We start from the raw sequence: 26,943 nt of genomic DNA on the forward strand, positions 1-26,943 counted from the left end.
ACCAAGAAGGCACACTGCTTTGCAGATGGGGGAGCTCACATCCCTCAATGACCCTGACCCTCCCCCCAAACTCCTGTGGCACACCTGTAGATCATTTGTGACACACTGATGTGCCACAGCACAGTAGCTGAAAAATCACTGAGTTAGAGAATTGACTTTATTCATGAGTCGCATCTAGGCAGAGTCACAATTCAGACTGGTACTACAGCATGAAAGTAGTGCGTCAAATAACTACTGGAGTGGATTTTTTAGGGAAGACAGGGCTAAAATACCCTCTGCCTCTGTGCTGCAGTCCCAGACAGTGCCACAGGGCTGCTAATCATGAGTTAAGTCTCTTGTTTGACTGTGTCTAGCAGAAAAGCAACTCACTTTTCCATTAACCATTCTTATTTGGCTCTTTTATCAGAGGAGTTTGTGTTTCTATAGCATCTACTACACTGGAATCAAAGAAGTAAACATGTGGCTTCTTGACAGGAAAAAGAATGTTTTGGCCTCCCTCACAATCCACAGGAAAACTTCATGCTCCCTACAAAGCCACTCCCAAGTGCCAGGACACTCTCTGGAACAGGATTGAACTTGTGCAAGGGGCAATTAGAACATGCTGTGCAAAAAAGGAAGTTCTTTTTAGGCAGACAGATGGAGCTCTTTAGATCCTCACCAAAAATCGTAATCATAAGCATGCTTACTTGGAACTTCCGTACTATTGAAACCAATAGGATTTGCTTCAAGCAGGTATATTAAATACCACAGTGCAAGACACTGGTTCTTGTAGAATTCCGATACTGCAGAATATTGTTGTTGCATCGATGGTGCAATGCCCCAGCGGGCACTGCACCCAGATTTGTGCAAAGATGTGACTGGCTGGAGCTTTGTGTTGTCCCGAGGGACAGGAAGAGGCACGGTGCTCTGGAACTCAGCATGCTGGTCACAAGAGGGAAGGATTTGTCTAAACCCCAGATCTGGCCCTTGGGCTGGGGTTCAGCCAGCCCTGCTTTAGCAGATTACAAAGCTCTTTTGTCTTGGCATGACTGACAGATCTTATAGGCAATGGGAGCATAGTATTCTGGGAGGCATGGGGTCAATAAGTACAGTTTCCTGTCTTATCTTTAACAGTGTCTCCTGTAGTGCTGTTTCACATAGCGCTTGACTTCCTGATAACATATCCTTCCCATTATCAGAGATTACTGTATTGACTATTCTGACTGGTAGCAGCTTTGCAGAGTTTTGCTCCATGGTATTAGGAAAGCTGAACTAGTAAAGAAGCAGCTGACCACATGGTATTGAGTTCTATGCAAGCAGAAAAACATACATGGTTTTGTTTGGGAAGTGGCAGTGATTCCATGGATTCTTAAGTCACTAGATCCTGAACTGGAGAGCCAGATTCTGCAACATGCAATCAGCATTTCAATACCATAAAGACACACAAAATGAATAGTTTTTTTTGGTAGCTTTATTTCCTTCCCTCGTCTCACACATGGAATTGTACATTACTCGCATTAAGATTTCAGTGCATTTCACAGCAAAAAAAAATATACAAAGGAATCTCAACAGGTGTGCATTATACCCCAGATTTCTTCTTCAGTATGTTTTTCAGTCTTTGTGAAAAATTAATATAGTTATTTAACCTCTCTTGGATGCATTCCAATATTCTTTTTCCTTAAAATGGAAGAAAAAAATAAACACTGGACCAGCACACACACACAGTTTGTAAGTTTTCATGATGGTAGGGAGAGGCCCACTGTTGACATGAACCAGAGGGTGACAGCTAATACTATATACACTGATTGGAAGACTACATAAGAAGAAACAGAGTAAGGCACCACTCTTAGAAAAATTAAGGTAGCTTGTAGTAACAAGAATGAAAACCATAAATCAGTACTCAATCTTAATTGCCAGCAATTCTTAGACTTCAATAAAATATTTGCATCATAAAAAACAAGGGACATTTTTACCTGAACATGGCTTCCTGATATCAGATTGCAACTGGTTATGTATGCAGTCCCATAGCGCCAAAAAAAAGCCTTTTCAAGAATATAGAAAAACCAAAGTGACAGTCTCTGACCTTGATGGGCACATACAGATGGATGGTTGACTTTGAACATACAGACAAGTGAAAGCAAATCACTTGCCTGGATTGCCTATAACACTAAGAGGGATGGGAGGCTGGGGCAAAAAAGCTGAAGAAAATTAATACAACTTTGTTAAAAGGTTGTATTATTCAGACCTAGGCCTTAGTCTTTAAGAGATGATACATCTTTTCACGATATTTACAGCATGAACAGTCCTTTAACAAAATGAGGCCAAAACAAAGACTCTGGAGTTAAAAAGCATTCTGAATTTTTTTTTAAACCCCTTGCTCCTAAACCCTCCCTTTCCTCATAACTCTTTTGCGTGAAGGAAAAACCCCACAGTTACAGTTCTAATCTATTTTAGAATGTTGTTTAAAAGTGTGATTTACATTAATCCCTCATTCTTCCACAGCCATGCACACGTTGCCTCTGAAGAATAATTTTAAAAAGAAAGTATCAAGTCCTGATCCAGAAGGTTCATAACACTGATTCCAAGTTCAACTTCTGAAAAGCCTCCTCTTCAAGGTTTTCAATGAGGGTAAATTCAGAGCAGCAGAAAAGAGGCTTCTCTGTAAATGGGCACTGAACAGTTCAGGAATGAGTGGAAACTGAAGCACAGATTCTGAAAAACTGTTGGTAATTACTTCAGAGGTAAATCCACTTGGACAAAACAATCTAGCAGCTCTGAATACTACTGCTTTGAGGAGTTTTGCTTTGTTTTTTAACATCTTAGGCAGCTTTAGCAGTAGTGTGTGCTTAGAAAGAACACAATATATAGTTCAGAGATAAAATCTTTAGAGCCATATAAAAAGTTTTGGTGAAAAAGACATACCTGGCAAGATTCTTGCTCTACCTTTTGATTTTCTGCAGCTTTAAAGTGCCCTAGCAGTTCTATTCCTTTATGCTTATTTACTTTTGTGCAATTGTAAAAAAAATCCAAAGGACTCTTAGTGAAATACAGCATTTCAGAAATTGTAGAGATTAGACAAAAAGAATCATTCTGAAGAAATGCCATCTAATTTGTGTCCGCTTGTTGATTTTGTATGGCAGGCATTCTTTTCCAAAGGGCATCATAATAAACCCAGCCATCTCCCTGCAATTTAAACAGAGAACAACATTACACAGTTGAAGAATCACTATCAGTAAATTAAATGGTGAGCACTAATCGCTCTAAGTGGTATACAGGACACGAAACTACTCTAGAGCAGGGAGGTGAACCACTACAAATTTGGAATCAGTTCTGATACAGGTTCAATAATGTGTGGGTTTTCTTTCTTTTTTTTAACTTTATGGTTTGGTTCCAGTTCAGAACTAGCTTTAAAAAGTGATATGGTATCCAGTTCAAATACTCTGAACCAATTTCAAACTGGTTGAGACATTTCCTGGAAAATATCAAAAACTTTTGCTTGTAATTTACTTCTATACAAAAACAAATAGTTATTTAAATTTTAAAAATAGAGACTTTACAAATAAAATACATACAAGTAAAACAAATAAGAAGGAAAAATAAAACACCTGTATCACTGAAAGCTTATGTGCCCAGTTATTGCACAAGTAGTTTGCAATGGTTACCCACTTTGCATGTTTAGGGGCACAGTCACTGTTCAAGTCAATGAAGATATTAGGTTCTGTTCCAGTTGCTGAAAAACCAATCTATGAACTGGCTTGGAGTTCTGGTTCAGTTCAGCTCCTTGCTAACAGAACATGAAACCCTACAGTGCTTTGGGGCATCAGGTGAAAATGAGAAGTAGCTACTGTACAACAGAACAGTACAGCCTGTGAAAGGCTCCTTGTAGGGCCACAAGAAAAGTTCTGAACATTTGTAGGACTATACAACATATGGGTCAGAATATTGTATTTAGCAAGTTGACTCTTAGTTACCAGAAAATGGCAAGCCAGGTGTAGATCTGAGCCCTTAAAATACTGATAGGAAGATTCAAAACTTCTTCAGCCAAAATTCAAATTCTAAGCAACATTCAGATGCATTATAGACTCAGGTCATAACTAAGCATGATATCCATGTTATAGTTTGGTCTTTGGTCCTATATGCATGTTAAGAACAGTTCCCTGACTTTTTCTCCCAATGGTTTTTTTCCAAATGAAAGATGTTAAAAAAAATCAGGAGGAGAAAATGCGTAGTTTTTCCTCTGCCTTCTGTCTGCTCAAAACCACCTTGCTCAGCTGCTTCGCACCCCTTGGGGAAAGAGAAATGGAGTTCCTGCAGTCCTACCCACTTCCCACCAGATGCAAAAGCAGCTTTGGGGAAGGGTGTAGGCAGACAAACTGCAGGCATGGAAAGTTAAGCAATTTTCACACACACACAGGTCCTCTACTCTTGATTTTAGCCTCCTTTTCAATAAAAACAGCCCCTAACCATTAGGAGCAAAATGCCCTGTGTAATCTGGCCCTTAGAGGCCTATTTTAATCATTCATAATTCATAGCAACACAGTCTAATTTTGGTGCCCTTTTTTGACCTTTCCCCTTGGTCCCATAGCATAGCAGCTAATCATACAAGCCAAGTAGTTTCTACTTCAAATCTCATTACAGCAACACACTCAATGAAGGCTTTAGGCAAACTGCACTCTCAGCTTCCTATCACAGATAGCTCACATTTAATCACTTACTTCTTTGACAAAGTACTTAGTGTGCCATGGTGCGCCTGTCTCAGCCCGGAGCCTCTCTTCATTTCTCTGCCGCTCCTCAAGTGCTCTTTTATGCTCTGTTGCTTTATCAATATCCCCTTCCCTCAGGGACTCAGTCACATGTTGCCACAGTTTCCTGTAAATCAGAAGGTGTAACTGATTTTAAGCTCTCTCAGCAGGTCAGCATGTTTTCAATACTTGTTGAGTAGCTTACAAGTGAGGACAATTCACAGTTAGAATCTTTTCTCATCTCGCATCTCCCTAACCAGTGCTTCCCAAACTTTTTCAGCTGGTGGCTCCCCTGACTACCTGGCCACAGCTCTCTATTAGGGCTACAATCCTATACATGGTATAGAGTGACGAGATGTTTGTGAGAATTCCATGGCACCCTTAGCTGGTTTCTATGGCTCCCCAGGGAGCCGTAGCTCACAGTTTGGGAACCACTGCCCTAAGCCCATGAGATATGACAAGATATCAATCAGAATGAATGAACATACAAAATAGGGAACTGAAAGGCACAAGTACCAGATTCCACAGGTAGTTTTAACAAGCCAAATTCTAGACTGCTATCCAGTTAAGTGTGAAAATGTATATGATCTTAACACTATTCCCAAATGCCAATGTTTCCATGAAAGTATGCCTCAGCATAAAGACTGTTGAATTCAACAGGCAGCAACTGCACACATTTTTGTTTACTACATTGCTACGGCTGTAACCAATGAAGGAAACAGAATCAAGGAGTGGAGGTGGATTGTGGCACGCACTGAACAAGACAGCATTGTTGAACAGTCTAGGACACTGGTTCTCAAACTTTTTATCTCTGGAGCCCTTTCCACTTCTAACAACAGTCTCAGGGACACTCAGGGCTCCAAAGAGAAATGTTGAGAAATGCTAGTCTAGTATCATGTCAGAAGCCAGACTGCTTCAAGCTGGTCTACCTAGACTAGCATAACCAGATAAATATGGGCAGGGCTGTGTATATGATACATCTAGGAGAAATTAAAATTCTGCATTAATAGTAACAACTGTGCATATACAGGTATCCAATTCTGTTGTCTATTATGCGAATCAAGAACACTTGCATACTTTATTCCATTTCCATTTGTCACAGGGGAAAGAAAAAAATACACACATTCATGAACTGAAGTTCTTCCCAGTCATGGGGAGTGTTATTCAGTCTACCTTCGGGCACCTGCACATTGTTGATTTTCTTTCAAGAATGCCTTTGTAGCCCCAACATCCTTTTTTAGAAGATGAGAGAAAAATTCCCCAGAGCTGTCTATTTCTGTGCCCTATACCAAAAATCTGAACTTGTACACTATACTCCAGGAAGCCACACATCCCTGAAAAGAATATGAAGGTCATCTATTGAATCTTTAAAATTCCATGCTGCTATTGGCCGAAATGCTACCAAACTCTTATCCATCACTCATGAGGTTCTGCTGGAGGAAATCATAAGCTCATCGTACAGCAAATAACCCCATATAGTGAATCTTGTTTTGCCATAGAGTCCACCATAAAGTCCACAGAGTCCACTGGTCACCAGTGATCAGATCACATTGTGGACACACTGTAAACCCACCGTACTCAAACAGTCCTCCAACTCATTTAAGTGTTGCTAGACTATTTGGGCCAATACAGATGGAATTGTCCAACCTGGATATAAGCTAACCTCGTTTCCTCTTAACCAAAGTTTGTGAACTAGTTTCAAACCCTGGTTAAGATTAGCTATGGTTACAGCCATATAAACATGAGATGAGAGCAATCACACACTATTAACAGAGTTTGGGAGCGTTAGGTATGCATACAACTCTTTGGTTCTCACCACTGTTATTGACAGTATATGCCAGAATGATCTCATTCTTGTCTGGTTAAAGAGCATTTTCTAAGCATAATCTCTCTTACCTGGACTCAAACGGCCCTTGTTTCTCAAGGGGCCGTACATGTTTTCTTGTCACAGACAGTTTTGTCAAATCCATAAATTTTGTCTCTCCATTGCTGTAGGTAAATTCAAGGATACTATTCCATTCCCCTTGCACTCTACAGACCACAGTATTGGTTGCATTTTGTTTCACCTCACCAGTGACTCTAGAACACAGCAGTTAAAATTAAGATCACAGGAAAAAGTACAATAATTCACTCTGTGCATTCAAGTGTTGGTTCACAGGTTCTTCATGTTTCAAAACACAAGAACATAATCCAGAAGTTCCTGAATCCATGTAATGTTCAACCACTTACATGTTGGAAATAGTCTTCAGATATTCAACTCACAAAGAAATAGGGATGCATTTAGGCTTATAAGTAACACGTGCACTGATTGGCAAAGTGCTGCTTACTACTATAATTGGGCTTGGCGCAACATATGTCTCTGCACTACCTCCTTCTATCTAAATGCTACCTCTGGGCACATGAGTGCTCATGCATCCCCCATGCATTCAGAAGGAGGACAGATGGCTGAATGAATAGATGCACCTCAACCCCCCTTCCCATAATTTACCAACAGCTCTTCATGCAGCCTCCCTGCTCATACCACTTCCCTTTGAAATGAACAGGAGCAGAAGATGCTGGAAACCCAACATCCCTTGCTTGTGCTCATTGTAAACAGAAACAACATGTTCTTTGTTTCATGTTTCATGTTTCAGAAACATGTTGATTTCTGTTGCCCTACTGTTGATGAACAAAGGGAAAGGACAGGGGTGAGTTCAAAATAACCTCTCATTGCCTAGCTGGTGCTTACAAAGCATCAAGTAGGCAGGAAGAGGCTTTCTGCCACTGCTGCCATCTTCTCCCAACTTGCAGCTAGCAAGTTGGACAAGGATTAGAGTGGCTAGTGGAGCAGCAACTTCAAGTGGACAGACAGGCTGAGGACATTGCCATTCACCATGTCTCCAAGGTTGCCTCATGGCAGGGCCGCCCTTGAATGTTTTATTGTCAGACAGATACTGAAAGTTGAGTAGGAGTAAGGGAGGAGACATGTATTGCCAGGTTGCTTCTACTATGCAAGGAGTTGTCCTGAGGCACTGACCTGATAGTGCACAGGAATTATTTCCTGTTAGCTACTTGTATGGTCTGAAATTTTGCAACCACAACTTTCTGAGTCACACTTTGTGGGGGATGACTTCTAGGACTAAATTGATGAAATGCCTATCAGATGATAGGAATGTTTAAAAACATTCAGGTATTCAGACTGGAAAGTCTGCCCTCCAAACCCCAATTCCATAAAGCCTTTATCGATCAAGAAAAAAAAAACAACTAAGCTCACTTGCACATGAGATACAAGAGAAGTGCAACACTATCTACAGAATTTACAGACAACTTTCATATGGACCTGAACTGTACAGTAATTAGCACTTTCTTCCTTCTAGCCTCCAGAACAGCCCTGTTTAACAAAGGGGGTTTTCTAAAAGTTGTGACCCCTTTTTCCTTCCAGACACAGAACTGAATCTATGGGAAGAAGTCAAGTCAGAGCAAGGATGTCTATTTTCCAGCTGTAAGGTTAGAAAGAAGTCTCTTGTACACAGCTCCCCCCTCCAAAACTGGGAAGTATGTCCAAAATACAAGTCCATTTAGGAAAGAACTGCATTAAGGAAAGGGGGGGCTGCAGCCAAGTGTGGCAACATTACTACTATATAATACAGTATTTGGCTTTTCTAACTCCCTGGCAAGAGTCATTTGCTTGCTTCTTTGTAGCTACAACTGAATCTGACTTAAAACTTGGGATCCTTTGTTATCAAGATTTTGGACTTGACAAAACCCCCCAACCTGGATGAAAGCATTGTACAAAGTATTTAATTTTGCTTTTGTGCATCACTCTCAAATTTTCAAGATGACAAAGAGGGGAAGAATAGCAGTTCCAGTTTACACTTAATTCAGTAAGAGCACAATCCTAACCAACTTTCTAGCACCAAGGTAAGGGCAATGCAACTCTGAGGTAAGGGAACGAACACTGCATTACCTGCCTCCGTGACTAACCCCAACTGCAGGATGTAGCACATGCCCCACGGGTACAACTATGCCAGTCCTGGAAAGTTGGTTAGGATCGCACCCTAGGTGTATTAATTCAGTAGCATACACAATATAGGCATTCAAATCCAGCACAGGCCTTCAACAAGGGTAAAGAGAGAGACATCACCCACATAAAGTTATTCATACTCAACTACTTGAAAAGTCTGCAAAAAGAAATACCTACCGGTGAAGTTTGCCACCATAGAATGGTTTGGTATGGAAAGTAATACTTGCAGAATATCCTGTTTTTGCACAATTAACACTGACTTTTCCTCCCAGTTCTACCCAAGGGACGGTGAGAATTGACCGAGCATATGCACAAGGCAAAGAAAATGTGTATTCCTCTCCATGTTCTAAGAGACTCAGAATACCTGCAAAACAGAGGAAGAGATCACTATCAGACCCACAGGAGTAGAAAGAAACAAGTGTGACTGAGGGAAAGCCATGTGCACTCTCCTTATTTCAGAGTGCAGATGATCAGAATTTGACTAACCCCCAACCATTTATTTCAATATCATCATCAAAGTAGCACTAACAGCCTCTGTAACAATTAGTAGCCTGGAAAAACTCACCCTCCTAGTTCCTGAAGTACTGCTAAGTAGTTGCCCTCTTAAAACAATTTGTACGCTATGTGATAAAGGCTATACTCTAGAGCACAGACACACGCTAGAGTTCTCATAGCTAAAGCCTCTGAGGGATCACCTTCCCTAATCTGCATTCTTACTGCAATATGGTACATGACAATACAAATAGTACGGTACATCTACAAACATTCCTTTTCTGGGCTGACAGAGGGTCATTTGTTGGATGAAGACTATCCCTGTAAGGATCATAATTACAACTAGATGGGGAGAGAAAGAGTGAGAGAGAAAACTTTCCATTCATTCACACCTCAGCGATAAAACTAAATTTGCTTCACTTCCAAAGTCTAATCTAGGGCCCAGCCCTATTCAACTTTCCAGAGCCAATGCAGCCCCAAGGTAAGGGAACAAATGTTCTATTACCTTGAGGAGGCCTCCAGGACTGTACCTCCACTTTAGAATGCATAACATGCTCCATTGGCATGGGTTCATCACCACTTGAAAGTTGGATGGAATTGGGCCCTTAGTTCATTTTTAAGAAACAACTCGTATGGCACTTCTGTCTCCTCACTGACCCAATTTATTTGCCTACTTGAACATTGAAGAGAATAAGGGCCCAATCCTATCCAACTTTCCAGCTCTGGTGTACCTTCAATGCAGCCCCATGGAAAGGAAACACAGGTTCCCATACCTTGAGAAGGCCCTAGTGACTGCCCCTCCATCACAGGATGCAGCACACACCCACTGACACAACTGCACCAGCACTGGAAAATTGGATAGGATTGAGCCCCAAGTGAAGGGATAGGGGAGCTACTAGGAGTACTAAGAGAGGTTCAGATGACATGGATCATATATAGATACAAGGACCACCTTCTGCTGACTAAAATCAAAACCTTTTATTTTCAAGACATGCAAATTGCCTACCCACTTCAAATAGTTCTGCAATCCTGAAGGCAGTCATGTCAGCAAAAACTAGCAAGATGTTTTGCTTATCCCTTCATTGATGTTCGTAGCACAATAGGCCTCATTGCCCCAATCTCAACCAACCAGATACTCAATTTCAATTATATTCCCATAAAATTTCATCATATCCTCCTCTCTACATCAACACAACCCCTTTGTAAAAGATGTTCCCAGTTAACAAAACCCTTCTGATCAGGTCAGGTCAGATACAGGCAACATGTAAATTACATGATGAATTCCAATGTATCACTATTCAAATCAGTGGCTCAGCACAATCTCCAGAATCTGTGTTTTTACTATACCACCTCCCCACCTCCAAAAGGTAAGAATTGGCTTTTTTTATATAAAATCCCTGATTAGGAATCCACATGCAAGATAGTCAGATACTTAACTGCTTGCCCATCCCTGGGATTAAACTGAACAGTCTGGACAACTTTTAACACAATCAAGTAGCTCTATTTTGTCTTTCATATTGATCAGCCTTGTATTACAGTTAATCCATTAAAGAGGTAACTGCAGCATTTTCCACATACCTTCCCCAACCATAGTCACTCCTATTGACATTCCTAGGAATTTACTCTTTGTCCAGACATGAGCATTAACACACATCTTTCTTTCTGCGCATTCAGCATAAAATCCTGAGACAGGAGGATGATGGGATACTTGTTCCGCTACAAATCTGACGGTGTAATAGTCTGATTCTGCTTGGCCCTGCGACTCTTCTGACACAGTCACTTGCTCAGAGAGGGAATGCAGTGAAGAGTTACTGTTTGTGTCGCATGGTACTTGGTTTTTAGCCATCTTCCATGAGCAGTGAAAGGTTTCCCCAATTATTGGATTATATGGTTTTTTTGCAATTGCCCCTTTCCGACCTTCATGAAAGGAAGTGAGGTAATACTCAACAAAACGGATCATCCTCTCTTCAGGGGTAGTGCCACTTGAAATTGCAATGAAGAGATCTGGATGGGACATGAAATCTGCATACATTTCCAACAAGGAGCGTTTCTCTAAAATAAAAGTGGGAAGAACCACCTGAAGCAAACAAAGAGAAAGCTGTATTAATTCAAACACTTAATATAGACAAAGTTTAATAACAAGGCAAAGCAAAGATGTGAGAATTTTGTCCACTCTTCAAGTTAATTATGATTGTCAAATTATAAATTATAATTGCCAGTTCTAGAAGAGAAAGAAAGAAATGAAAGATTCAAAGCTTTTTATCCAGGTTAGGGCTTCTCTGAACAAGTACACTACCATTATCAGGTTTTTGGAGCCGTCACCAAATCATCATCAATCCTAATTCATTAAGCCATAAAATCAGCGCTGATGCAGCTGTGCCAACAGCATGTGTACTGCATCCTGCTGAGGGGGGGCACACATTGAAGTCTCTTCAAGGTAAGGGAGTGTTTGTTCCCTTACCTCTGGGTTACCTTGCTGCTGGAAAGTTCGATAGGACTGGGCCCTTAACCTTGTTCATGCACAAGAACAAAAGAAGAGCGCCACTGGATCAGACCAAAGGCCCATCTAGTTCAGCTTCGTATATCTCATAATGGCCCAAGAGATGCCTCAGGGAGCACACAAGACTACAAGAGACATGCATCCTGGTGCCTTCCCTTACATCTGGAGTAGCAACTTCCTAATTTTAGGAGGTTGCAAATACCCATCGTGACTTGTAACCTGTGATGGACATTTCCTCCAGAAATCTGTCCAATCCCCTTTTAAAGGCATCCAGTCCAGATGCCATCACCACATCTTGCAGTAAAGAGTTAAACAGACTAATTACATGGTGGGTAAAGAAATATTTTCTTTTGTCTGTCCTAACTCTCCCAACTCTCAATTTTAGTGGATGTCCCCTGGTTCTGGTGTTGTGTGAGAGAGGAAAAAAAAGCATCTTTCTATCCATGCTTTATCCTTCCCATGCATAATTTTGTGTGTCTCAATCACTCCAGCCACCTTTTTATAGACTGCAGAGTCTCAAATGATGCAGCCTTTCCTTGTAAGAGAGGTGCCCCAGTTCAGCAATCATTTGGTCGCTCCCTTTCGCACCTTTTCAGCTTCTACTATAATCTTTTTGTGATGTGATGACCAGAACTCCAGGTGTGGCCTTACCATTGATTTGTACAAAGGCATTATATTAGCCATTTTATTCTCAATACCTTTTCTAATGATCTCAAGCATGAAATTAGCCTTCTTCACTGCTGCCACACATTGAGTTGACATTTTCATCGAGCTGTCCACCAGCACCCCAAGTTCTCTCTCCTGATCTGTCACAAACAGCTCAGAATCCAACACAAAACTCTATGAGGAAGCTATCAACTCATGCGCTCTAGTTTAGGAAACCTAGTTTAGGAAACACTCTAGTTTAGGGGGGGAGATGACAAGATAATGGTTCCTGTGCCACATGTGTGTTAGTAGCGACAGTGTTTTAAGCATCCAGGGTTACTAGAGCATGCATATATAATGAAAGAGGTTAAAGAATAAAACCCAGTTCTAGTCTGGAAACATTAATAATCATTGTGCCAGCTTCCTTTTTTTTTTTTTTTTTAAAGACTTTCAAGGTTCATGAATCAGATGCTTCCCACCATTATACTCCCTCCAATTCAGCAGGCATGCACAGTTACTTACAAATTTCAAATAATCTGCACTGTGGATCATTTTTATGGCTGTCACCCAAAAAATAGGAAATTGGCCTGACAAGCTATTCTGACACAAAAATAAATGCCAAGAGATAAAGACATCATTTAAAACCATCCATATCTTGCATTTGTATCCCTAAAACACAACAAAACTGTTCATATAAGCTGAAGTAATAAAACAAGCACATTTCTTATGTTTGTTTGAAACACTAACTTACAAATGAGCAGGTTCTGTAAGTAGTCTAAGCTGCTCATTTTAGCTTATCTAGTAGGTATGTCTCTACAATCAAGTCGGGAGTTTTGTGCACTATTATTGATATGGCTGCTAAAATGAAAGTTAATTAAGCTTTCTTTGGATAAATCCAGATGTGGTTGGGTCAACCTCCAGTTGCAGAAGCACATCCCACTCCATTTCAAAAAGATTAAATGTTTTAGGTCACTTACTCTTGTTAAGTCCATGCCAAGTTTGAGCTGAGAGAGGAGATGCAAGATAACACTACGCTGTTCTTCCACCGCTCCAAGGTCATCCTCTTTATTATCAAATGTATCCTCCAGCTCCTCATCAGGGTTTATTTCCTCTAATTCCTAGGGCAAATTCCAAGAACAAATGGTATTTAAAACCACTTTCCATCTTAAAGTATCTTGACTTCATAATTCTTGCCATTCTTGCTTTCAAATATGACAGTTCTCTCTCTGTGTCTCTCACAAGATGGACAGCTACCAAGCACACTACTTAATAATAAGACTGCCATCTTTACAGCAAATCACAAGCTTAACCAACTAAAATTTTAAACTGCAATTCAAATCTGCATTCTGATTAATAGGTCAGATCAAGATCATTTTGTTTTTCAAAATGCCTCAGAACATCAAAGGCAGTGGGTAAGCAACACGGATCTTCAGCTGTTCCCCTTTGCACCCCCCTTTCGCCAGCCCTGTAAGAATTGGATGTACCACCTCAAAACCTGTCAAGTCTGGGAAGGATCTTGGACACCATACTTTGTATTTCAGAGTAAAAACACTAAGAATAGGCAATTGAACCTGAAAATGTTCTTTTCAAATCAGTGTTAGAGTGTCAAAAATCTGGATCTTCTACAATACTGGTGAGTTTGCTAATTATTTATTTTTGAAGTCATCTTGGTTCTGTTGGGTTATTAAAATAGGAAATTGATGAATAATGAAGTGGCCTTTCCTTTTAGCTTTTGCTTACTAAACTGAAGTTCTTATACTACCTAGACTAGTGGTTCCCAACATTCAGGAGCCCATGGACCACTGAGACAAAAACTGGAATTGACGTGGACCACATGCAACCAGGGCCTCCAAGAGGAATTTTATCAGGGAGTACAATGTTTCTTTTGGGCCCCTTCCCAAAGGGGAAGGGGGGCAAAACAGGGCAGGGGAAAGGTTGCAACTTCAGGAAGAGTCTTTGGAGCCCTGGTCTACTGTGCTTCCCAATGTGGAGCCCAGGTCCACCTGCCCATACAGTGTCAGCAGCTAGATGCAGTAATACCTGTACAGAAAACCAAACACACACTTAAGCCTCTAAAAAAATTTTAATATAAAAATATTGCAGCAAATTAGATCATCATATTTAGGCTCTCACTAGAATGGAAAGTCTCCTGTGTGTACCAAAACGTACTTCTGCAGCAGCTGTAGTTCCACAGCTATGTTCTTGATACAATCCTTCATGGTAAGCAGATCCACAAGCCAAAGAGCTACTATAGCAGGTCAATTTCCTCCTGGATTTGACAGTGTTCAGAACTGTCATGTATGTATTCCTGGGCTCAGCACATATGGCTTGCAGTAGCCACAGCCACCGCATACCTGGCATCCCATGTGGGCAGCAAGTCTGAGTGATATTGGAAAATATAAGATGCCAGGAAATTTCTGGTGGTCCTCCTTTGGCTCTTGGGTCCCCTTTTTGACCATGGGCCCAGGTACAAATTACCCCTTGTACCCCCTCTCATGAGCCCTGCATGCAACCCCCACCCCTTCACACAAAAAATACAACTAAATTCATAATAGAGATTTATTAGATGTATTATTTATAGTGAAGATTTGTGGGTTGCTGTTTTTGTTGATAGCTGCGGGCAGTTCATTCTCCACCCTCTCTGGTGGTCCAAGGGGGAGCATGCTGGAAGTGATCAAAGACAATCTTTTTTTCTGAGACTTCATGGACCACTTCTCAGGTTATCGCAGACCACCTGTGGTCCCCAGACCACAGGTTAGGAACCAGTGATCTAAACCTTCAAAAAGGTTATTGTTTGTGTGCACATGTGTAATATTGACATTAGATCACTTTAAAGTCTGAAGATAGTCTTGCTTAATCCAGAAATATAGTCATAGAAATGTGATGTTGGGACAGGAATTACAGATCTACAGTATTTGTTGAGAGTCATCCATCTTCTGAAAAATTAAAGGCAAGTTCACAGGAAAACAGTTTATAAGGCTCACTTTAATAAAAATGAAGCACTTGACAACTAAAGTAATATTCTACTTAATACTGAAAAATAGGCAAGTGATTTCTACTATGTAAACATATAATTTTAAATATTACAACTTAGTGAAATGGGGTAAAGTTTTCCAACTGACAGTTTTATACTGCATGCATGTGTCAGAAATGACAGAAATTTGTTTATACCTGTTGGGTCTTGCTTGCCTTAGTGTGTGCATTCACTCTCTCAACCTCTATATTAGATTCATTTTCCTATTTCCAATAATGCAACAGACAAGGAAAACTAGCAAGACTCTGGGATTGGTCCATTTCTCCTCCTACCCTGCACATCCCTGATCTTGTCTGATCTTGGAAGCTAAGTAGGGTCAGGCCTGGTTAGTACGTGGATGGGAGACTGCCTGGGAATACTGGGTGCTGTAGGCCTATACCATAGTCTTTCGAGACTGAAGGTTGCCAACCATGTAAAATTACTGTTTAAATGCCATAATAAGTGTCTCTTCTTGACAGACACCTTGCTAATAGAACTGCTTTACAGATAAGTACAGAGAAGTGCCAACCTACACAGACAAGATTAAATAGCTTGTATGCATCTATGCTCATCTCAGGGTGTGCGAGTAGCAGACCTGGCAACCTATTCTCTCACAAGATTGGTGCTTGTCCTAAATCCAAACTACAAAACTGCTATAGACAAAGCACAAGAGAGAGTTTAGTAATATGACCTGGCTTGGCAGACACAAAAGTATATTAGTTTCTATGGCACACTGATATATCTAGTATCAAGTCTCACCTCTCTTAGCTCAGGAGACAGACTGAAGCAGGCAAGTCAATGAACTACACAATAAAAGTTCTCTAACAACTTGGTCACCATGACCTCTACTAAAGGAATAATTTGCCAGGTGAGGGAAGACTTTGAGCTTTTCATAAATATGAATTGGACTGGGGAAGCAGCTCAAAACCAAAGGCATTCAAACCAGAGTGTGCCTCCATATTCCACAAGCTACAGGGACTCCACTCCACTGGTTGTGGAATGAATGGATAGGGCACTGATGCTGATTACTGACATACCCCCTTCAAATTACATGCCAGACACACACACAGTGCTTTGCCTAGTTGAGGGAGGGCTGTGAATTAGTGGAAAACTACCAGTGATCTGTCTCAATATAAGACAGCTTCCTATGGATCTGCGTGTGTAGGCTCAGGGAAACCTGCAAAAACACTATGAAACACTTGTTTGCTTAGTTTCTAACTCATCAACACATTAGGCTTTGCACAGCTTTGCACTTAAGAACTGAAGGGAAAAAAATTATATATACACACATGGTAGCTGTGCACATATATATACACACAAGGTGGCTATGTGCACGTGTGTGCACAGCCACTGTAGCAGTTCATAGCACTTCTGTGGCACAGGACTATGTTGAGTGCTATCTTGGAGTTCACTCTCTGCCCTTAGACAAATAAGGAGCTCAGAAAGCAGACATCCAGACTCTTACTAGAGAAACTTAGAGCTCTGCGGAGGTTGTAAGTCATTCCAGCATCAGGCATTGGAAGACAGCGGATACAGGGCGACAGAGAGGGCAGCGGTGCAAAGGGCTACGAAACTGATCCCTAATTATGGTTGATAAGGCGGACACTGGACTAGATTTCCTTTAAGTCATTCAGTTTCATTTTACTAAAGGATCTTACTTACTAAATCTACATCTTACTAACCGAGTTCTATTTATATGCTATTGACTTGCAAGTTTACTCCTCTCTATCCCTGAAGTTGTTTTTTAAAAATGTAACAGCTCACAATGCATGTAGATATATGCAGGTATTATATCCTGAATAAAGTGCTATTGTAAAGCATGCACAAAGTCATTTTCACATCTGACCATAACATGCCTGTCTAAATAAAAATTAGACTTTCAGAAGACACTCTGGGCATAATCCTAACAGTGCTCTGGGCCGGTGCAAGCCCCTTGCACCGACCCAGGAGAACATAAGAACAGTGCCACTAGATCAAGCCATAGGTCCATCTAGTCCAGCATCCTGCATCTCACAGCGGCCCAACAAATGCCCCAGGGAGCACACCAGATAACAAGAGACCTGCATCCTGGTATTCCCCCTTGCAGCTGGCATTCTGACATAGGCCATTTCTAAAATCAGGAGGCTGCACATACACATCATGGCTTATAATCCATGACCAACTTTTGCTCCAGAAATTTGTCCAATCCCCTTTTAAAGGGATCTAGGCCAGATGCCATCACCATATCCTGTGGCAAGGAGTTCCACAGACTACATACATGCTAGGTAAAGAAATTTTCTTTTGTCTGTCCTAACACTCCCAAAAATCAATTTTAGTGGATGTCCCCTGGTTCTGGTGTTGTGTGAGATTGTAAAGAGCATCTCTCTATCCATGCTTTATCCTTCCCATGCATAATTTTGTATGTCTTAATCATGTCCCTCCTCAGGTGCCTTTTTTCCAGAATGAAGAGAAATGCTGTAGCCAAAAGGCACGTTTGTGCCTCCTTGAGAATCTGCTGGGCTGACTCTCCCCACAATATCCTCTTGTCCTATCTCTTCTGACTGCCAGTATCTGCCAAGTTTTCTGCCAGTGTTCCCTGGCACTCCTTATTCCCATTCCACTGGATGAACTCCACATACATAGCTCCAGTTTTTTGGTATGAAACAAACTTAGGATACTCAATATTGTATTATCATGAATGAAAGCTTTGGCTTCCAAAATTTAAAAAGGAAAAAAAAAAATCAGAGAATACACACAAGACCTTCCAACAGCCCTCTAAATCTCAATGTTTTTGCAAAGAAACAACGGAAGGACACCTTTCATTGTTACAGCTTTCATTTGTGTGAGTGCTCCTGCAAATCAGTCATTGTCATATAAAATAACCAATATGCCCATTTATCCATATTTCTCAATCTCAATCGAACTTTTTAGAATATCAGAACAATTCAAAGTTTTTTTTATATCAAGTAGTAGTTATGAGAGCTACTGATTTGTAATTCTATTAATACTAAAGCCTGCTGTTAAGTTCTAACTACACTATGTGAAAAATTCCTTTTAGAAATATTTGATGTCTGTCTTATTCATCATAACATTTTAAACACATATGCCTGGAAAATGAAAGTTTTTGAAAACCGATTTGCAATTATAGTCAACTGTTACAACTAATGCACTTAATCATTGCTTTTACTTATACTTTTTTCTCCACATTTCTTCCTACAATTGTTAGTGGTAGAACTAACAGTTTTGTTACAAGGTCAGAAACAATACTTATTTTGGCAACTTATTAATTTTTCTGTTTAAGTTCTAGACAATCGTAGAAATCACTATTTCCTTAATGATAATTATTTACAATATGCCTGAGACGATCCCTCCCCAAAATCAAGAGGAGAAAAACCGGACCAATCAGAGAACAGGGACTTTCACATCACCTTACCCTCATTAGATGGCTGGAGCTTGGAACAGACTGATCTTCTCTGATGGATGGCTTATTTTGCTCTTCTGAGAAATCTTGATCTGCTCCATTTTTGAAGTGGTTGGGCAGGGAGATCTTTGGTTCCAACCAACTGATCGTTGTACCTGAAGCAAAGGAGGGTTTGCGCTGAAACTTACTCATATTCTAGGAATTCAGTATAAAAGGGTGACTCTCACACAGCTTTACTGCCCCTCCCCCCAAAAGACTAAAAGCAAGTGAACTTGCTCAGCAACAACAAAAAGGAGGTGTGTGCAAGAGAACACCACCTTCCCTGATCATTAGAATGAGGTCTGTGATTGGACAATGATGACATACACAACTTGGTCCAGAGGAGAAAGAGATGGTATTATGAAAGGTGTAACCAGACACCAGATAAAGAAACTAATAAGACTGGATTGTTACATAATCTCTTTGGACAGGTTACTGCACCAAACACTCTAGTAACACTATGGGGTGGGGGGAGTAAAACTGTTAGAAATATAGTATGTAATGCTCACACCAAGGAGCAAACATTCTGCAGTGTCTTTTTAAAGATTCTTGGTTTTGTGCTGTCAAAGAACTGTACATTCCACTGAATAAATAGTTGCATGAACATGAAAGCTGCAGCACTTGGAAAACTGTCACCCGTTCATTTAATGATTCCAGTATCTCCAATTACTACCACCCCCAGCTAGTCTAGCGGAATGGATACAATTCCTCATCAATAATGAAAATGTTCCATTCTGTTCTCTGATGCTCTCTGTTCTGTGTGTAGACTCCAATAAAGTCCAATTAAAAGGAACACACACACACCCCTCCTTAAATAAAGCAAGTCTGGGGCAAAAACATTACAGATAACTTGTCATCTTCTGCCTACAGTGCTGGATTCCAAGCTTAGCCGGTGGGAAAGTTCTATAACTGTAGTTATCTGTGCTGGCGAACAATCTTTTTTTACTGTTAAAATTCAGGCAAAGACCAGCAAAACAGGAATACCAAGTATTTTTTTTCCTTTTCAGCATATACATTACCTGGCATTTTAGTGTATAACAAGTGCTCTTCTGTTTCAGTAAGTAGTTTAAATTATTTTTTCATACAAAAACCAGGCAAGTTAAAAATTTCTTAGTGACAGAGAAGATACATTATTTTAAATATGCAAGGTAAATACAAATGAAGTGAAATTATATCTATTAAACAGCTTGCATGAAAATGAGCAACTGCCAAGAACTAGAAACACAGGGAGCTTCCTGGGTTGACGTTGAGCAACCTTTTCCTGAAGGTCTAGTTGTTGGAAGAGACTCTCTTTGCACATATTACGAAAGGTATTTATTTACAATTCAGCAATAAGACTTTGTGCTTAGAAAGAAGAAAGTTCTTGGAACAGAGCATAACACTACCAACGTCTGCCGTAGATGAAGTTCTTCAAAAGATCACCTCTTAAGCCACTTCAGGAAGCCCTGAACAGAACATTTCCATATTCACCACTCAAGTTATCAGCAGTCACACGTTCCAATATAGTCCTATCTGCTTTTGTCTTAAGTCCCATTCACATGCGATTGTATCACACTTGGGCAACACAAGTGTGGGCCACTGCACTGCAGCAATAGATGAATGCCCCTGCTTCAAGTCCCCTTCACTGTGAACTACCCTTCCAGATGTGGATGTTACTAAGCACACTGGTCATTAGCTGACTTTTCAATGGCTAATCACTAGAACCTACATTAATTTAGAAGTGAGAATCCCACAACTAATCTCATATTAGCTGTCATAATGCCGTTGGGACTATTGCGTCTCAAAGATATGAAGTGGAGAGATTAACAGTGCAATCCAATGTATGTTTTACTAAGAAGCAAGTCCCACTGTGTTCAGTGGGGCTTATTCCCAGGTAAGTATGCACAGGATACAGCCTAAGGCTCCATGCACATGAAGTTCAGCCATTGATTAAAAATTCTCACACAGTTTGGGGAACTGAAACTTAATATGTTTTGTGAATACTTTTTCTTGTAATTTCTGCAGTATACTTCACTCCCAGCAACCATCAGGAAAAGTCACATCACCTAGACATACCTATAATTAGAGGTGCTTGAAAACAATGTTATTAACCTTACTGAAGCAAGCCCACTGGGTTCAGTAAGACTTAGCATGTAATCCTATCTTACTTACCAGAAACAAACTTCTCTACAATTATACGGGCAAGTCATTAAACTCCAATAAAATATATTGTGTGTTTCCACCTGTGCTCGATAGTCCAATTTCCATATATGCAGACTAGTCTCCCCCCCTCCCCCAAACCCTACTTTTTAATATTAATTTGCTTGTTATGTGTTGAATCTATGCTCCAGAAATATCTGGAAGTCTAGTACAAGTCTTGCAAAGCAGTACAGTACAGCTTGCAAACACACTCTAAAAAAAAAACTTTTCACACACAACTGATATGAACCTAGGTAGCTACTTTCAGGCCATTGGTCCATCCAGCTCAGAACTCTTTATCCTGACAACAGTGGCTCTCCCTAGGGTCTAAGAGCAGGTCTTTCCCTCTCTTACCCTGGAGATTCCAGGGATTGAACCTGGGACTCTGTATTCAAAGTATATGCTCTACTATTGAACGGCAGACCCTCCTCATTTTAAGTGACTCCAAGTCCCTGAAATCATCTATTTCAAAATTCCGATTCATTTAGTAGGATCCTAACACTAGACTTCTCCAGCCAGCTAGCTATGATATGTTTACATGTATGATAATATCTCATGCTATAATGGGTTGAGTTTACGGGTGTTGGGGAACACTTCAACAAAACCAACTGTAGATTTATCAGAGAGAAAAATTTACCACTTATGTCCTAGTCTTATCAAATAAATTACTAGTTTTAAAACTAGAAATTTGGGAAGAGCTAATTTTTAAGATTGAAAATAACAATATTTCACTCAATGCACTCCCTGTAAAACAAAAGTCTTGCCAAAAATAGAGACTAAACAGTACTGATAGTTGCATAAAGCAAACTTAAATACAAAGTAATTTCCATAAAGAAACCTGTCTCCATTGAAGAACTGTACACTTGAGACTGTAAGAAGCTGCTTGGATTCAACAACAAAAACACTACATTTGATTCCCACCCCCTTATTGAAAAAAGAAACACAGAGCATTTAGAAAGCTACTTGTTAGAACACCAACTCACTAGTAGATAAGGAGCCCTTCTGTTGTGATGCATGCTGTAGCTGAAGAATGTGAAAACAATCATTTAAGCAATTCATTGTTGCCATGGAAGTCGCTTTGAGCATCAACAGGTCTTGGTCCAAGGAAGAAAGGTGACCAGAGGCAGGAAGGCATTCTATGCTTTTTATCAAGTCTCTCTGCTGTCCCTCAGCTTGAGACATCATCTAACAGATAAACAAAGCACAAAAGACTGAAGTTTTAGTAATCTGAAACTTGAGGACATGCATTTACAAAAAATTCCTTGTTATTCAGATTATCAATGTAACCCTATAAAAAAGCACTCCTAGTTGTTCATCCAAACTTGTGATAATCTGAATATTGATCATACAGAATGCTAAATTAACCTGCATTATATATTATACCTTGTCTCAAACCATTTGTTGAGCATTCTGCTTTTGGTATGCTTGATTTTTCTTTATTTGTCCAAAACCTCAGCATAGCAGAGCTCAAGAGGCAATGGACCTTTCAAAAGACTGTGTGGTTAATATTAAAGAACATAATAATCCCCGCAATATGGTATCAGCAGGCTAGCAGGCAATAGTGAGAAGCTGGATGTCTCACCAGTCTAAAGAGAAGCAAGAACGGAATACTTTTGTAGGGGCCTTCCCCTGGAGGGGCCTGGAACAGGCTTGTTCCTCCCCAGGGAGGCCTCAGATTGGCTGGAGAGGGAGGGGGTTCCAGCACCCTTCTCCTTCTCCTCCTCCCTAGCAGAGCTGCCAAACCTGGCCTAGGAGCAGGAGCTGTTGACCTCACAGCTCCCTACTTCACACTGCCTACCTCTCATCCCTGGTCTCCCTGTTTTATGGAGCAAGCCCACCCCCTTTGGCCCCTCCCCTTCCTCCAGGTGGGGCAGAAAAGGCCTTGCCTGTTCCTGGCTTGTTTCCTTCTGTGTTCCTTGTTTGTCCTGCCAGCCTCCTCTGGCTGGTTGAGGTGAGCCAACCTGCTTTGCCCCCTTTGAGGGCAGTGAAGCCTCCCCACCCTGGGCATGGGGTGCCTGCTCCCAGGTAAGTTGGGGATCAGGGCATCTGAGAGGGGCCCCGACAACTTTCAATGTGAAACTGTAAGAGGTAGCTAGTAACAATTAGTGTCCAGCAACATGCCAATCAATCTCTTCATAACAATACAACAGCAGTTTTCTATATAAAATGCTATGCACCTTACCTCTTTAACATGTTTTACATTTGAACTATTTGTGCTCTCAAAGCAGTCTTTTGTCTTGTTGCTTCTGAATCTCAGAAGTAAACTTTATAAAGGCTCTTCCATAGTCTGCCCTAAGTAGTGAATTAGTCATTCAACAGACATTGCAAAGTGACAGTTCTCTAGTAGTGCAAACCGATATTAAAAGATGAAAGAAAAAATTTCAGGAACCATCTGTGAGTTGGTTTATGCGGAATTTATCAATTTCTTAGATAAAAACTGAAAGATCACAAGAATTCCCCTTAAGACAGTTTTTCAAAAAAAAATATTCACATATACAAGCATGCAGTCACATACCATGGTAGCATCAAGTCTAATATATTAAAAATAAAATATTGAGATGAATGGGGACCCACCTGAAATTGGCTCACGACCCACTTAGTGGGTCCTGACCCACAGTTTAAGAAACACTGCCTTGAAGCATTCAGGGAACATTAAGAGGAAAATTTTCTGGGATGTGCTCAGTGGTTATGGGGAGGTTGGTGAGGATCACTCCTGCTGCCACAAACAGAAGTATTTTCCATTCATGGGTTAGGAGGATACAACTCTATATTGTTATTGCTCATTGTTACAAATGCTCATAGTCAGGTATCTGTGAACCTAATAACAACAAACATTCAATGCAACTCCTTACGTATGTGCCTTTTTTATGACGAAAAGAGGGCCATGATTATCCTCTGTATGGTGGAAGGATGCCTATTTATCTGCCAGTCCTAAGCACAGTGCAAGGACTCTGCCATTCTTCCCACTTGTCTGTCTACTATCAGCAATGTATCTGGGCAGGAGGTCTGGTCTAGAGGGTAGAGCTTCCATTTGCCTGAAGGTAACATCTGCAGGTCGCCAGTTCGAGGTCACCAGCACCGTGAGACCTTGAAGCAGCTGACAAGCTGAGCCGAGTTATTCCATCTGCTCTGAGCGTGGGAGGATGGAGGCCAGAATGTGAAACCAGATCAGAAAGAAACATCTGAAATGTTGTGGTTCTTGAAAGATAGAACCTTCCTTCAATTGTAAAAATCCCTAAGGGGATTTAAATAGCCTGCCTATGTAAACCACCTTGAATAAAGTCTGAGGAGAAATCTGATGACCAAGAAAGGCGGTATATAAATACCTGTATTATTATTATTATCTGTCATGCAGCTAGTCCATTCAGAATTTGTGCCTAGCTCAACCACAGAATAGTTTGCTGATCACTGTATCACTACAGACTTCAAGAAGAGAGTGAGAGATTGGCAAGAGAAGCAACAGAATTTCAAGAGAGGATAATCAATTCTAACAAAAGCTACAGAAGAATGTTTAAAAGTTACATATAGGATCGCAGGGATTCTTAAACTGAAGGAGAAAATTGTGTAGGGACACATTGGGTTAGAAAAACTGGAGCAATTAGGCACGTGCCCCACATTTTGTATTTAGTTTTCCACTTCTATTGTGGACTCTTTCTGGGGTTTTTAGCAACATTCCCCAATGGTTAATCTGGTTAAATATTGTTAATAATAATCAGGGAATAATAGAAAGGCACACAGGCAAGATCAATGGGAAAGATAATACTAGTTTTAGAGTTTAAATTATAATCTACCCATTATGATGGCAGCAGAAGAGAGCACATCAGCTTGAAGCTCACTGCCTAGCTCATTTGGACAAAGTACGAGTTTGTTTCTGAACAGGCTCTCAATGTTTATATATTAAAATTTCTGTAGCAGTTACTAGTAGACTACTTATAAACAAGACATTGATTTAAACTCATCAGCACTTGTAAATATACCATAGGAATAAATACAAAGAGAACTACCAATGGACACTAAAGAACATAGGGAGGTAGAGCTGCATCCTTAATTATCAAGCTTCCAGAAAAATGTTCCAAAATTTTTCAAAAAATGTTCCAAAATTTTCTAATGGAACAGGCAATACTTATATCAAAAACAGAAAACTATTCCTTCAAATAAATTGCTAAACTTTTTCATTTATACTAACCTCTCGCACATCAACCAAGTGGTCTGGCTGCAAAATAGGAATCTTCTTCCCAGCTGCCAACTTGTGATGGCCAACGTTAAAAAAGGAGGATGCATTTTGGCTGGGCCTTCTCTGAACACCAGGAGAGCCACTTCCTTGAGATGCAAGCGAGAAGCTGCGAGATTTCAGAGGAGGATTGTTCTGGTGAACAAACATACATAGTAGGAAAGCTTGAAAACTATTTCTTAAATCTCTACTCTTCCAACCCAGGCACATATCAGATACACTTTTAGGAGGATGCATTTTGGCTGGGCCTTCTCTGAACACCAGGAGAGCCACTTCCTTGAGATGCAAGCGAGAAGCTGCGAGATTTCAGAGGAGGATTGTTCTGGTGAACAAACATACATAGTAGGAAAGCTTGAAAACTATTTCTTAAATCTCTACTCTTCCAACCCAGGCACATATCAGATACACTTTTAGAATATGCAGATGAGAATTAGGAAACCTGACTAGTTAATATTTCAGGTCTTATCCAAACATTAAATATTGTCTAGCCCCAGGTCCCCGCCCTTCACTGCATTTTTCTACACTGTACCCTACTTAGATACTAGTTCAGTTCCAGAAATCTGTTCGCAAGTCAACATGTACATAGATCAAAACACTTGACTCTTCTTGGCCCGGTGCTATTGTACAAGCACAACAGCACCAACAATATATATACTGTGCCTGTACAAGTGCTGCTGCAGGCATCCATAAGTCAGAGAGCCAATGTAAAAGGATTACAGGTTGAGACTAATTATTCGAGTGGGTTCCGAGCACTTTTGGATGGCAAAAAATGAAAATCAATTTAAAAATCAAGTTTCTTTGCTCCTGTGATTTAAAAACAGCCTTGCTGACCTTTGTGATATAAGATAAGAGTCATTAAGACGACAATCCATCAATCAGTCCTCCTCCAAGTGCTTCACTCAGCCCCTCCCTTCACCAATGCAAACTGATCACCTTTCTTTCACGTGCTCAGGGAGAAGGAAGGGGTCGCCTGGAGAGAGAAGGATTGATGAATTGTCAGCCAGCTGCTCTCTCTCTCTCTCTCTCTCATTAACGAGGCTGTTAAAGGATTGTTCAGTTTTTTAAACTGATTTTAAAGGGATGCATTTTTCCCCTTCTCCAGGGATCAGCACATGCCTTCTCATTTGCAGGGGCCATTTGTGTTGAGTCAAATCGGTATAAAAAATCCGTGTATAAATAGGCTGGACCTGTATACTCTTGTCTATTTCATTTACTTTCCTTACTGTAAATGCTGGCCAGCTCCTGTATATTCCCTGAAAAATCAGAGCACCAGATGCACACCCAGAACAGCCTTGATAGAATTTTTCATTTATTCTGATGAAGCATTATTATCATGCCATGTATTTCTCCCAGATAGTTTCTATTAACATTATGAAAAACTCAGGGTTGAAACCCAAGGGACTATTTTTGCAACTATGCAATCAAGAGAGCAATCCAAATCTGTGCTGGAGCAGCCAAGCCAGGAGGCTTGAACTTAATCCAAGGCAGGTTTGTGCGCAGCAGCGGCTCAAGCCAGAGGCAAGGGGAAACTCTTCCCCTTAACCGTGGGTAAGGGCTGCTGGCTGCTGTCTCCTTGGACCTGCGCCATCTCTGGAGGTAGCGCAAATCTGAGGAGAGGAGAGTGGCTTGAAGCCGCTCTATTCTCCGCTGGGACAAGGGTTGGGATCCGGCATAACTGCTGGGTCCCAGACCCGCCTCCGGCTCCCCACGCGCCCACCCCT

At 40.7% G+C, this 26,943-nt stretch overlaps 1 protein-coding gene across 1 annotated transcript in view; it reads right to left on the reverse strand.

Annotated features, from left to right (window-relative positions):
- Positions 1–1,435: 1,435 nt before the first annotated feature.
- The window catches only part of OSBPL11 (oxysterol binding protein like 11), a 35,582-nt gene continuing 10,074 nt past the window's right edge, over positions 1,436–26,943 (reverse strand). The window contains exons 4-13 of the mRNA XM_066611841.1: positions 25,878–25,893; positions 25,178–25,357; positions 21,975–22,176; positions 18,787–18,929; positions 13,339–13,479; positions 10,795–11,293; positions 8,902–9,088; positions 6,618–6,800; positions 4,695–4,848; positions 1,436–3,162 (exon numbers count right to left, since the gene is read on the reverse strand). Of these exons, the coding sequence (XP_066467938.1) occupies positions 3,085–3,162; positions 4,695–4,848; positions 6,618–6,800; positions 8,902–9,088; positions 10,795–11,293; positions 13,339–13,479; positions 18,787–18,929; positions 21,975–22,176; positions 25,178–25,357; positions 25,878–25,893 (1,783 nt within the window). The 3' untranslated portion in view covers positions 1,436–3,084. The remainder of the gene's footprint in view (positions 3,163–4,694; positions 4,849–6,617; positions 6,801–8,901; positions 9,089–10,794; positions 11,294–13,338; positions 13,480–18,786; positions 18,930–21,974; positions 22,177–25,177; positions 25,358–25,877; positions 25,894–26,943) is intronic.

Source organism: Tiliqua scincoides, chromosome 1 (genome assembly GCF_035046505.1).
Source record: "Tiliqua scincoides isolate rTilSci1 chromosome 1, rTilSci1.hap2, whole genome shotgun sequence".
NCBI classification, from domain to species: domain Eukaryota; kingdom Metazoa; phylum Chordata; class Lepidosauria; order Squamata; family Scincidae; genus Tiliqua; species Tiliqua scincoides.